The sequence below is a fragment of the Podarcis bocagei genome (genome assembly GCF_964188305.1).
Source record: "Podarcis bocagei genome assembly, chromosome: 4".
Taxonomy (NCBI): domain Eukaryota; kingdom Metazoa; phylum Chordata; class Lepidosauria; order Squamata; family Lacertidae; genus Podarcis; species Podarcis bocagei.
Window position 1 is genome coordinate 29,522,375 of NC_138128.1, and position 12,978 is coordinate 29,535,352.

The 12,978-nt window shown below is 42.2% G+C and overlaps 1 protein-coding gene across 1 annotated transcript in view; it reads right to left on the reverse strand.

Annotated features, from left to right (window-relative positions):
• GRK7 (G protein-coupled receptor kinase 7) overlaps nucleotides 1–12,978 on the reverse strand; it is a 46,315-nt gene that overhangs the window by 29,076 nt on the left and 4,261 nt on the right. Inside the window, exon 2 of the mRNA XM_081190347.1 lies at nucleotides 12,325–12,762. Coding sequence (XP_081046473.1) covers nucleotides 12,325–12,762 — 438 coding nt within the window. The remainder of the gene's footprint in view (nucleotides 1–12,324; nucleotides 12,763–12,978) is intronic.

Consider the following 12,978-nt stretch of genomic DNA (forward strand, 5'->3'; position numbering starts at 1 on the left):
GGACATTTTTCAGCCACAGGGCCACATTTTGTTCTGGTGGGTGGGGCCAGAGGTAAAAGTGAGCAAAGCAATAAATGTGATTTTTACAGGCGGCTAGCCTCTTGACACTCACACTCACACACCCCTCTATATACTCCACCCAGACAAAAAGCATCAGCATTCCAAGCAAGCAAAAATGCCCAAGGAGAGTGCAAGGCAATATCGGTGAACAGTGTGGCCTGATGAAGTTATAGAATGTGTCCAGGGCAGCTGTTTACCAGCTCCATCTGGTACGCAGGCTGAGACCCTATCTGCCCGCGGACTGCCTTGCCAGAGTGGTGCATGCTCTGGTTATCTCCTGCTTGGACTACTGCAATACGCAATACGTGGGGCTACCTTTGAAGATGACGCGGAAACTACAACTAATCCAGAATTTGGCAGCTAGACTGGTGACTGGGAGCAGCCGCCAAGACGATATAACACTGGTCTTGAAAGCCCTACATTGGCTCCCAGTACGTTTCCGAGCACAATTCAAAGTGTTGGTGCTGACCGTTAAAGCCCTAAATGGCCTCGGTCCAGTATATCTGAAGGAGCGTCTCCACCCCCATCGTTCTACCCGGACACTGAGGTCCAGCGCTGAGGGCCTTCTGGCGGTTCCCTCACTGTGAGAAGCCAAGTTACAGGGAACCAGGCAGAAAGCCTTCTCGGTAGTGGCACCCTCCCTGTGGAATGCCCTCCCACCAGATGTCAAAGAGAACAGCAACTACCAGACTTTTAGAAGACATCTGAAGGCTTTAGGGAAGCTTTTAATGTTTGATGCATTGCAGTATTTTACTATTTTGTTGGAAGCCGCCCAGAGTGGCTGGGGAAGTCCAGCCAGATGGGCGGGGTATTAATAATAATAATAATAATAATAATAATAATAATAATAATAATATAATTTATTATTTGTACCCCGCCCATCTGGCTGGGTTTCCCCAGCCACTCTGGGCGGCTTCCATAGAAACCAAAAAACACTAAAATATCATACATTAAAAACTTCCCTGAACAGGGCTGCCTTAAGATGTCTTCTGAATGTCAGGTAGTTGTTTATCTTTCAAGACCGGTGTTATGTGGTCTCGGCGGCCGCCCCCAGTCACCAGTCTAGCTGCCGCATTCTGGATTAGCTGTAGTTTCCGAGTCACCTTCAAAGGTAGCCCCACGTAGAGCGCATTGCAGTAGTCCAAGCGGGAGATAACTAGAGCATGCACCACTCTGGCGAGACAGTCCGCGGGCAGGTAGGGTCTCAGCCTGCATAAATTATTTATTATTTATTATTTATTATTTATTATTATTTATTATTATTATTATCATCATCATCATCATCATCATCATCATCATCATCATCATTCTCATAGAACTGTAGAGTTGGAAGGGACCCCAAGGGTCTTCTAGTCCAGTCCCCTACAATGCATGAATCTCAGCTAAAGCATTCAGTCCGGAGGGCCAGACAGAAGGTCCACATTTGGCCCCTGCGTCTGAGAATCCCCATGCCTGTTTCAAAGACATATGGCTTCATATGTTCATTGATATAAGAAGAGTCCTGCTGGATCAGACCTATCTAGTTGAGCAACTGATGCCCACAGTAACCAACTCAATGCCTCTGGGGACACCCTGAGACAGGACATGAAGGTAAGAGTCCTTTCCCACTGTCATTTCCCCAGGAACTTGTGTTCTGGGGCATGGGTGCCTCTGATCCTGGAAGCAGTATATAGTCAATATGTTCAGTAGTTATTAGCAGGCTCCATGAATTTATCTAACCCCTTTTAAAACTGACTATGCTAGTTGCCATCACCTTATTGTGGTAGTGCAGTAGCATAGCGTGGTTTGCTGGTGCTCAGGGCACGCATTCGCACACCAGGGGCCAGAGGATGAATGGAGTCTGCCGTGCCAGCCCAGCCATTACCACCAATGTCGCTGGATCATTCTGATATGATCGCAGCCTCGCAAGGGCTGGCAGGGCAGAATGAGCAGCAACCCCCAGAAAAATGTGCCCGGGGACATTGCCCCGGCAGCTCCCCCCTACTATGCCCCTGTGGTAGTGAATGCTATACTTTAAACAATGCACTGCATGAAGTCCTTCCTTTTGTCTGCCTCGAATCTCCCACTCTTTACTGTAGTTTCGTTGGATGACTTCACAACAAGAAGAACAATCTCTCTGGAGGCATAGTAACTATTAGGTTTCCTCCCTGTTCACATTTCCTACCTTCTTAACTAAGGTACAATTTAAAATAGGCTATTGTGAGAACAAAAATGTTCCATGAAAAGAGATTGTGCAACTATAGATCATACACTAACTATGTGGTTAGCTTGTGAATAGCTCCCTTAAGCTGATTAGAATTATATAAATATGAATGCATACAGCTGTCATTAAGTCACAATTATTTTCCCTCAGGTGCTAGTCTGTTGACAGGGCTTGCACTGTCTTCCTTTGTTTTTAGCATTTCCAGTAAATATGAGACAGCTTCATTTTGTAGCCAACATACAACAGCCTGTGGCTATGCATCCAGGAACCAGCCAATCAATGTCTGCTAGTACAAAAGCAATCCAATGCTATATTGCTTCTTATCTGAATTCATTTGTTGACTCAGCAGAGATTTCTCATTCATCTGTTTTGCAAATGTCCAATTTTGCAATGGTGCAAAGGGAAAGTTGGGTTGAAACACAGCCATTGGGGTTTATTTGTTCTTCTGTGGGCAGGTGGTGGCTTAAGTCTATCGACTGACTAAAAATGAATAATGCATTTTGGTTTTGTGTCCTGGAATTGCAGAAGGAACAGGATTCCAAAGATTAATGGTCCACTAGGCTCTTCATCTGGGCATGATCAGGGTAGAGAAAAATCTGAAGCGTAGCATAACCCTGTAACTATTTAGGCTAATTTTAAAGATAAATTTCTATTAAGGAAATTTAAGGGCCACAACAATGTGAGGAAACACTAGACACTCCCACTTAAGCCAAAATGCTTTAACTTCTGCTTTTCTGGCGTGTGTTTCATTGGTCTGACCACGGACATTATGGGGGGGGGGTGCTCAAGGGGCAAGACTTGGTTCTCCTGTTCTTTCTTCCCCCCGCTTTTAAAAAATAAAATAAAAAGAGTGACTCAGGGAACTTCAAAGCATAGTCCTGATAAGAACCCAGCTACCTCCCATCTTAATTTCCTAGAGGAATTTATACATATAATTTATACATATAAATATGTACACTTTATGCAAATTTGTGTCCTGGGGTTGTATCCTTTAAGTACACAGCCTCACAACCAGATGGCTCTCTTAGCTACTCTTTTTAGAAATTAGAGGAAACCATGATTTGACTATATTTGCAAAGAGTCAACAAGTGTGGTTTGTAAATTTCAAGGGGTCTAATATCTCACCACCACCACCAATCGTTTGTGGACTGGGAAAAGGGCTTTTGGGATCATTTTCCTTCTCTGTCTGATAGAGCCATAATTTCCTCTAGTGTGAGCAGTCTCTTTCTCCCCAATCTCACTATCATGCTGCAAAAACCATTTGGCCAGAGATAACTGCAGCAGAAAACACATTGGTGGGGCACACCATCGCAAATGATGCTCTCTTTTAACACTTTCCAAAAATTGCAGCTGTCTCCAGAGTTGTATTTCTCTCCCTCTCATTTCTGAATTGTTTGAACACATGCTTTTTTGGCAAAACACAAACCAACTCCAACTAAACACCAAAACCTTGAAGCAAAAAATACATACTCAAAGAACCTAACTTCCAAAGCAACTCATATATAACGGTGAGCTAGTCTGTCAGTTTCTAATTTTTCAGTCTTTAGTTCAGTTCTCCATGTTTCCACATCAGCTTGGTTTTTTTTAAAAAAAGTCCTCATGAAAATAAATCAGCATTTAAGTGCACATTTCTCCTAATATACACATTTGTATATGCAGTTTTAGGGACGCGGGTGACGCTGTGGGTTATGTCGGTGGTTCGAATCACCACAACGAAGTGAGCTCCCATTGCTCGGTCCCTGCTCCTGCCCACCTAGCAGTTCTAAAGCAAGTCAAAGTGCAAGTAGATAAATAGGTACCGCTCCAGCAGGAAGGTAAACGTCATTTCCGTGTGCTGCTCTGGTTTGCCAGAAGCAGCTTAGTCATGCTGGCCACATGACCCGGAAGCTGTACGCCGGCTCCCTCGGCCAATAAAGCGAGATGAGCGCCGCAACCCCAGAGTCAGCCACGACTGGACCTAATGGTTAGGGGTCCCTTTACCTTTTTATATGCAGTTTTACCTAATGTGCATATCTATGCAAATCAATTTTACCTGAATTAATGCATTGTTTATATTGTTTTCACGTACATGTATGCACATGTTAACCTAGTCTATGCACTTTTGTACATATTACTTGGCTGGAAAACTATATTGCAAAATTTGGAGAAGTGTGAATTTCAAAAGATTGCTTTATTTCGAGTCTGCGTATTGTGCTAGAAGTGTAAACTAGATAGGTATGTTCACATTTAAACTCCACCCCCCCATCCCTGCTCAAATACGTGTGGTTAAGGTGGACAATCAGATATTGGACAGCAATCAGAAATCAGTACCAAATCTCTTCTGTTCTGTTGTATAAGTGTGCACACACCACCCAGTTTTCCAGATACTCCACATTCCAAAAAGCTGTCCCCGGAGTCTCGACTCAGATTGAAGTAACATGCTATGTGGGCATCTTCCCTAGAGAGAAAAGCACTTCCCCCTGCTGGACAATACAAGAGATACAGATAAGGTGATCTCCGCATGCAACCACATATCTGGAGGATATGCTCTTCTGTGCCCCACTGGCTACAGATAGGAATGTGTATTCCCTTCTGGGATTATATGTTGCTGCAAGAGGTTGGTTGTGTGGTGCTATAGCTGGTCTGGGGCCAGAGATTACAGAATTCTTCTAGGACTTGCCGATCAGAAGGTCAGCGGTTCAAATCCCCTTGACGGGGTGAGCTCCCGTTGCTCGGTCCCTGCTCCTGCCAACCTAGCAGTTCAAAAGCACGTCAACGTTCAAGTAGATAAATAGGTACTGCTCCGGCAGGAAGGTAAACAGCGTTTACGTGCGCTGCTCTGGTTTCATCAGAAGCGGCTTAGTCATGTTGGCCACATGACCCGGAAAAACTGCCTGTGGACAAACGTCAGCTCCCTCGGCCAGTAAAGCGAGATGAGCGCCACAACCCCACAGTCGGCCACGACTGGACCTAATGGTCAGGGGTCCCTTTACCTTTACCTTTACCCTCCTGTTTACTAGCTGTGTTTCGAGTGATGGGTTTTTTAAATATCTGTGCTTAAGTGACTTTCTCAAAATGCATATGTATCCTGTACTTCATTATAAAATGCTACTGTCTGATGTGTTGTTTCTCAAACCAGCTTTACACCAGTTGGCTTTCTTAAGCCATTCCTAATTCATCCCTAGCCAAGGTGTGAGCATCTTTACACTGGGTAAAGACATACCTGCCCTGTCAATGCCCCCTGGTGTGTACACAAACAGAAATAAATCTAACACTAATGAAGCTGTGCTGATATGAACTGCTAGAGGGGGGGGGGGACTGTGAAATGCACCAGGGGTGGGGACAACATCTTTGTGCTCTAAGGCAGAAATGTGTATATACCCTTAGGCTAGCAGAGCACTTTATCTTACTTCTTTTATTGTTCCAGTATCAAAGTTCTCTCTCGATGCTAATTTCGTTTACAGTACGGTCCTAATACAAGTCACCATAAATCCACAGCAGTGGTTTGTTTGTTTTTTAATATAGAAAAGAAAGGTATACTTCTGGATCTGGTGAAAAGGTCTCTGAAAATGACGCACTGCATTAAAAGAAGCTAGCACTGATGCCTTGGCTGCCAATTGTGCTTTCAATGTGATTTCTAGGTTTAAAAGGACCAAGGGATAACTTGTGCAGAATGTTAACCAAAGGGCATGTAATATGCTAATGAAAAAAACCCCTCCTGAGGTAGAACGGATAAACTTGAAATTGCAGATTCACGACCTGTTGCCCTCTTGATATTAGAAAGCAATTCCTAAAAATCAAAACAGCTTTTCTGATGTATTCCTAAGAAATGGAATCACACAGGAAAACAAAGGGGGTTTTTTTGGGGGGGGGAAATAGGGGCATTTTGTGCACGAGTTTAACCAAAGCATGCTTTTGTCCTATTCAAATATTATGATGCCCTGTCTTCAAAACATATAAGATGACGCTCTGTACAGGTTACACTGACACCTGTGCTTAGATTCCTAAGTGTTTTGACATTGCACATTCCCAACATGGCACCCATGTCCTATGTCACCCACTGGTGTTTTGCCTATTGCTTTGGAGGGAGTTACATGGGAAAAAATATTTTTGTCATCTTGCCTGCCTCCTCAAAAACTCTGGACCCGCAAAGATGTAATTTAACCAGCTGTATAGTTTTATTGATTTTTCCAACAGCCTGGTTGTATTTTAATTGTATTTTGGTTTCTTGTATAGTGTTTTGTTTTGTTGTACACCATCTTGAGCTGCCCACTTAGCAGGCAGCATATAAACATTTAAACAAATAAATAAAAATCATCTGTGAAATGGATGCTTTGTGGTGCCCAGAAAAGTTTCCTAGATTTCCAAATGTTGCCCTTAGACCAGAAAAAGTTAAAGATCCATGATATAGCCTGATATAGCAAGAACCCAGTGTTGTCGTACGTTATATATATATATATATACACATATAGAATTGACCTTTTACAATTTACAGCTTGATCCTTTGAAAAGAACATTTGGGGTGAAATGTTTGTGCTGTTTTATTGATTGATCGATTGCATTTATAGGGTGCCTTTCTGCTAAGGCATCCAAGGCAATTATAGCCACCAAATATTCATATCAGGATTGCAGCATTTATTATGGTACAAATCTTTTTAAGATAACCCAGGAGGGAAAGTGGGAGGAGCCACAGAGCAGGCATCATTTTCTCCAGCTGCATTCCACCTGCCTTAAAAATCATAGGAACATAGGTAGCTGTCTTATACTGAGCCAAATCATTAGTCCACCTAGTTCAGCATTGTCAAATGAGACTGGCAGCCACTCTCCAGCGTTTCAGACAAGGGTTTCTCCCAGTCCTACTTGGAGATGCAGGGCACTGAACTTGGGACCTTCTGCATGCAAAACAAGATGCTCTACTACTGAGATGGCCCTTCCCCTGTCAGCAGAATGTCTGCCGACATTAATGTCATTACGCACTCAGCAATGAGTTTACTGAGAGCACAACCAATGGCGGTAAAGGCAAACCCACTAACATTAGTGAATATATTCCAAGACTTCTAACTATGGGCATAATGTTAGTGAAATTAAAAACCATAGGTAAGGACTAGAATATGGCTTTATATGTGGAGGATAATAATCTTTGCATAATGGCATACACCCAAAGCTCTTCTACCATTGAACATTGTAGCAAGCAACCAAAGCTAGCAAGCAATCTTTTGGGGAGGTTCATTTGGCGGAAGTTCATTTGGGGAAGTGGTACCTCGGGTTAAGTACTTAATTTGTTCCGGATGTCCATTCTTAACCTGAAACTGTTCTTAACCTGAAGCACCACTTTAGCTAATGGGGCCTCCTGCTGCTGCCACGCCGCCGGAGCACGATTTCTGTTCTCATCCTGAAGCAAAGTTCTTAACCTGAAGCACTATTTCTGGGTTAGCGGAGTGTGTAACCTGAAGCGTATGTAACCTGAGGTACCACTGTACTGAAGAACTCCCAATAAGCTTTGGTGAAATCTCAGGATCCCCCAAAACCACATTTGAAAACTAGTGATTCCAAACAATAGTTTGATCACCTCCTTGAGCAAACAGAGATTACAAAATGGAAAAACCTGTATGGTTTCTGAATGAAGGGTACTTACGATAATCAACAAAGTCTTCATCATCAGAGTTCAATTTTTTGACTATAGCTTTCTCACTAGCCACTCTTCCTAAAGTGGAAATGGGCTGGACATCTTTTCACGGAAACATGAATGACACAATAAGTCCCTACCTTTCCCCCTTTCCCAAAAGGGTGGAGGAAGGGAACATAAAGGAGGTAATTTAAGTCTGTGTACACAACATACATTTAAAGCATGTGACTTACCCCAAAGAATCCTGGGAACTGTAGTTGGTTAGAGGGCTGGAAAATGAGGCTATGTTAGGGGTAAACTACAGAACCCAAGATTCTTAATAGAATAAAGGACTAGACATTTATTTAATAGGAAGAGGAAGGAGAGCAGGAAGCAAGAGGAACAACTCAGAGAATTGTTCCATTTAAGACAAATCTAGACAAAACAAAATAAAATGGGGGAGGGTTAAAGTCCAATAAAATAGTTATCTATAGATGAGCAACTTATTTTCAGCAACATGATTTTGGACTAGAATGCAGCTGTAGCCTCATTGGCTGTGGAGCTGCTGCTGGTTATTGTGTGAGGGAAGAAGACTATCGTTCTTCTTCACTTTCTCTGGATATTAATTTTTATTCCTTCTGTGGTATTCTCAGTCTTTCCTTTCATAAATCTTCAACTATTTCCTGCTCCCCCCCCCCTACCCTCAATATCCTTTTGCGGGGGAAACTATCAAAATCTTTACAGAAAAACCTCCTAAGGCACTTTTTTAGGAGCCGAAAAAAGGGCTGCATGCCCTCCAACATGTCCCAGAGGAAAACAAGGATGCACATCTTTCAGGACTACCATCTCGCACAAGACCACACTGCCCCAAAATGGGATGCCCCGATTAAATCAGGACAGTTGAGAGGTATGGAGTGGCACAGCAGGCATAAAAGCTCTCTGTGCTCCAATTTATAGGGTTACACTATTTATACAGCAGCACAGCTAATTCAACACTAACGAATGGCTACTGTCATCTAGAATGTGATATGTCCTTAATTCAAAGAACAGTCTTCTATTTGAAGCTGTCTTCTATTTGCAGAGCTGGTCCAAGTCCAGTTTTAATGAACTGTAAGAAGGGACAGCAAGGCCTTGCATGCCCATCAAGTTAGCACCTGGAGATGCACTATATTTCTATAGTAAATTATAGTATTTGCATCCATGTGAATAAAGTAGAATGTTTACATTTTATGCACACCTGTGTCCTCCTTTTTATGGGGCGAATGATGTATACATGGCCACCCTACATATTTAATAGAGTTAAGTCAAATTAGAGTCCTTATGCTGGTCTTTGGCATTTCCCCTTACTCCTCGACCTCAGCTTAGCAGTTCCTGCAGCTCATAACATGAAGGATGACCCTTTATCAAAAGGCAATCCAGTAGTGGCCCATTTTGTTAGATACAGGTGAAATACAAATTGTTCACACACTCCAGTTACGTCTGTTTAATAGACACAGTACCTGTTTTCCTCACTAAGAGCACCACTTATTGATATTCATTCAATTTGTACCATAATACATCAATAGATTTGACTTCACGTTAATAGTCTTTTCGGCTGGCATTAATACTGCCTACCTTAGGCATAATACTGCCTTCCTTAGGAATCACATCTCTCAACTTTGCTACCATGTTCTGACTTCCAAAAGTGGTCTGATCCAGCATGCTCTTCTTATGGTCTTAAGAATGTGAATACTTGGATTCTGATATACATGAAAACGTTTCTGTGGAGGAAGTTCGCTCTTGTGAAATGCGACTTCATGAACTGTTTGCTCTTGTCACACTATAATGGACACATTTCCCTTCTGTCAAATGCTGACAGGCATGATAGGCTGACCAGAGTACGGGAGGGGATGTGGCCTCTGACAGGAAGATGGGATGAAACATTAAATGGGTCTCCAGCTGTTTTTGGACTACAATTCCCATCAACCCTGACCACTGGTCCTGCTAGCTAGGAATGATGGGAGTTGTAGTCCAAAAACAGCTGGAGACCTAAGTTTGGGAAACCCTGCATTAGCGCAAACAGAAAACCGGCCCCACCAACCTCAGTCTATCCTTAACAAGCCCCACCTGCTGACCTATGTACAACCAATCCAGGGGGTGGCACTGCCTGTCATCTACCTCCCCCTTAGTCTCAATTGTTGCAACGTTGTAATAGAACTTAGCAGGTAGAAGATGGAGATAAAACTAGAAAGTGCCTGTCATCTACCTCCCCCTTAGTATCAGTTGTTGCAACGTTGTAACAGAACTTAGCAGGTAGAAGATGGAGACAAAACTAGAAAGTGCCTTTCTGGCTCCACCTACTGTTGGTTTTCCTGTCTTCTGCCTGTGTCAACGGGTACCACCTCCCCACTCAGATACCATAAAAAGAACTTAACTACACTTTACAACCCAACTAGAAACACTCAACCACTGCACTGAGTACACCATAGTCCTATTACACCAGTAAGTCACAGATAATGTATTGCAAGCCTTGAGCATTTATCCTAAAATAGCAAATTAAAACCCTCCTTGAGAGTCTTGTCTTCTGCACACAAGCCATATTAAGTTGATCGTCTGACTATTATGTTTTAATAAGGGGTTCACCCCCAACTTTCATAATAACACAGGGCTAGTATTTTGAGAGTTCTCTTTTGATCTCTCATCGGTTAATTTTCCTGCAGGAAATCCAGCCTTTTATCAAATTAAACCACACTCTTGCTTAGCTTATGCATCACACCTATCAACCAGTACCAAAAAGAGACATGCTTTAGACCTGGAGCACACCTTTTGTGCACTCACAAACCATGGACCTGCAAATTCAAAAAGGCCTACTTATTTCTGGGAAGTTATATACAGAAGTATGACTAGGACTTACTCTAGGTTGTTTTCGTGACAATTGAGCCAACACTTTTAATGATAGACATTTGACTGTGAAATACAGTCACATCACACGCAGCTCTGTTACAGCAGACAAGCTTCCATTTCATAAAGCAATTGATGAAAGATCCAACACCACTAAAATCTATTTAAATAAGGAAAGGAGGGCAGTATTCATGAATCCCAAATCAAAACATTCAAACAATATATAGGTCTATACAACATAAAGCATACTGACATTCCTGTTAACAGATCTTATATTTGGGAAGTTTAAAAAAAAATGCGAAATGCTCTCAAATTCTGACGACAGATACTTTCAACATAACCCTATAAACTCTATTAGAGCTTTTTTGTGTTAAATTGAATAGTTATCCTTATTTGCCATAGGAGCCAACTCCTAGCGGCTGTGGGGGCTTTGGCCCCCACAATAAAATATGATTATGCAGGGCGGGGTTTACCTGGCCCCCCCACAACATTTTATTTAAGTTGGCACCCCTGTCATTTGCTCATATATAAGATGGTGGTTGCACAATAAAATTACAATAAGAAAGGTGTACAGGGCAATGTAAATACGGTAAATATATTTGCCCCACTGTTTAGGTTTACATGCTATATACAAACCAGGAAAAGAATTCCAGCAAGCTATTTTTTGCTGCTGTCGTTCTAATGTGCGTTACATTATTAGGGCTACCTGCAGTGATTATGAACTGATCCTTATTTAACCTGTCTTAACAGCGGTTACACAAGAAACGTAAATTGGATAACAAATACAGCACATTATGTACCATATTTACGTTACCCAAAATTTATTGTATTATTCCCACTTAAATCTCGAGCGCTTTGTATCAGAATCAGTTCATAACCCGCACAGGTAGTGCCATTAAAGCTATATTCTAATGGCCAGTGGTGCTCTTCTTTTTGTTTGCAAATATACAATTGAATGTGACATGTTACCAAACTCCCCACCACTGGTAGGGGTTTTCGTACATTTTGACCCAGAATGTGCAAGTGAGTATGTGGTAGGTTGGCTGTGGGTTGTACTGCTGCAATAAGAATAATATGGAAAAACTGAGATGATATGAGATAATCCTTTACAATATGGGTGAACAATAAGAGGGAATCTCCACTGAAACAAACAATAGATGCTCTTGTGCCATTCCCATTCATTTCAATGGGGCTTGCACAGAAAAACTTTCCACTGGTTTGTGGCTCCCTTATCAAGTAGAATTGGCACCCATTACATTAAGGCTTTCACTCCCCAACAATTCCTCATTTTTGGAACTCCTCATAGGCTGTTAACAGAAACATCTGACGTGCATAATGCCTGAAAACCTAACAGCATTTTTTTTTGCAAGGTATAATTACTTTTTAAGCAAGCGTGCCAGTCAAATTGCTCCACCGTGCATCCAAATAGTTAATAAAGTAAATCCTCTTTCCATCTGTCACTTAGAATGAAATGACCACATAAGATATTTAGTGAAGAACAAATCCCAAAGGAATTAAAGGGGGGGCTCAGTGCATTGGAAATAGAACAAGCTCTCCCAACTAGCCAAGCAGCCCTGCACGGTGAACTCTCACTTACCCTCTGGTTTATGGACTTGCCTTCCTTGACTTCCACTGCCAAGCCAAGATCAGACAATCGGCAGTGGCCATCATCATCCAGGAGGACATTTTCAGGCTTCATGTCCCTGTAGACAATTTGGATGGAGTGAAGGTGCAGCATCCCACAGGTGATCTGAGCCGAGTAGAAGATGACCCTATCCATTTCCAAGCCTCTTTCGCCCACATTGTAAATGTGATATTTAAGATCCCCACCATTCATCAGGCTCATGACAAGACACAGGGCGGCTTTGCTCTGATAGGCATAGGACAGCGTGACAATGAAACGGCTGTTGACTTTCTCAAGGATCTCCTTCTCTAACAGAGCCATCTTTTCGCCACCTTTTTTCTTTAGTCGTTTTTTGTCCAGTTTCTTGCAGGCATACATCTTGCCAGTATTTCTCACCTGAATGGCACAAACCTAAAGCAGCAAGTTTAATGAAAAAAGGAAAAGTCTTAAGTAAGCGATGCAGACTCAGAACTGGAGAGACTATATGCCCCTTATTGTTATTTTCACCACAATATCCATTGCTTTCAGTTTTGATTTTTAAAAACACACACAAATACCCCTTAGATTATATACTGCATTCTTGGAGACTATTGTGCCATTTATGGGTTCTCTACAATGCTTTGTAGA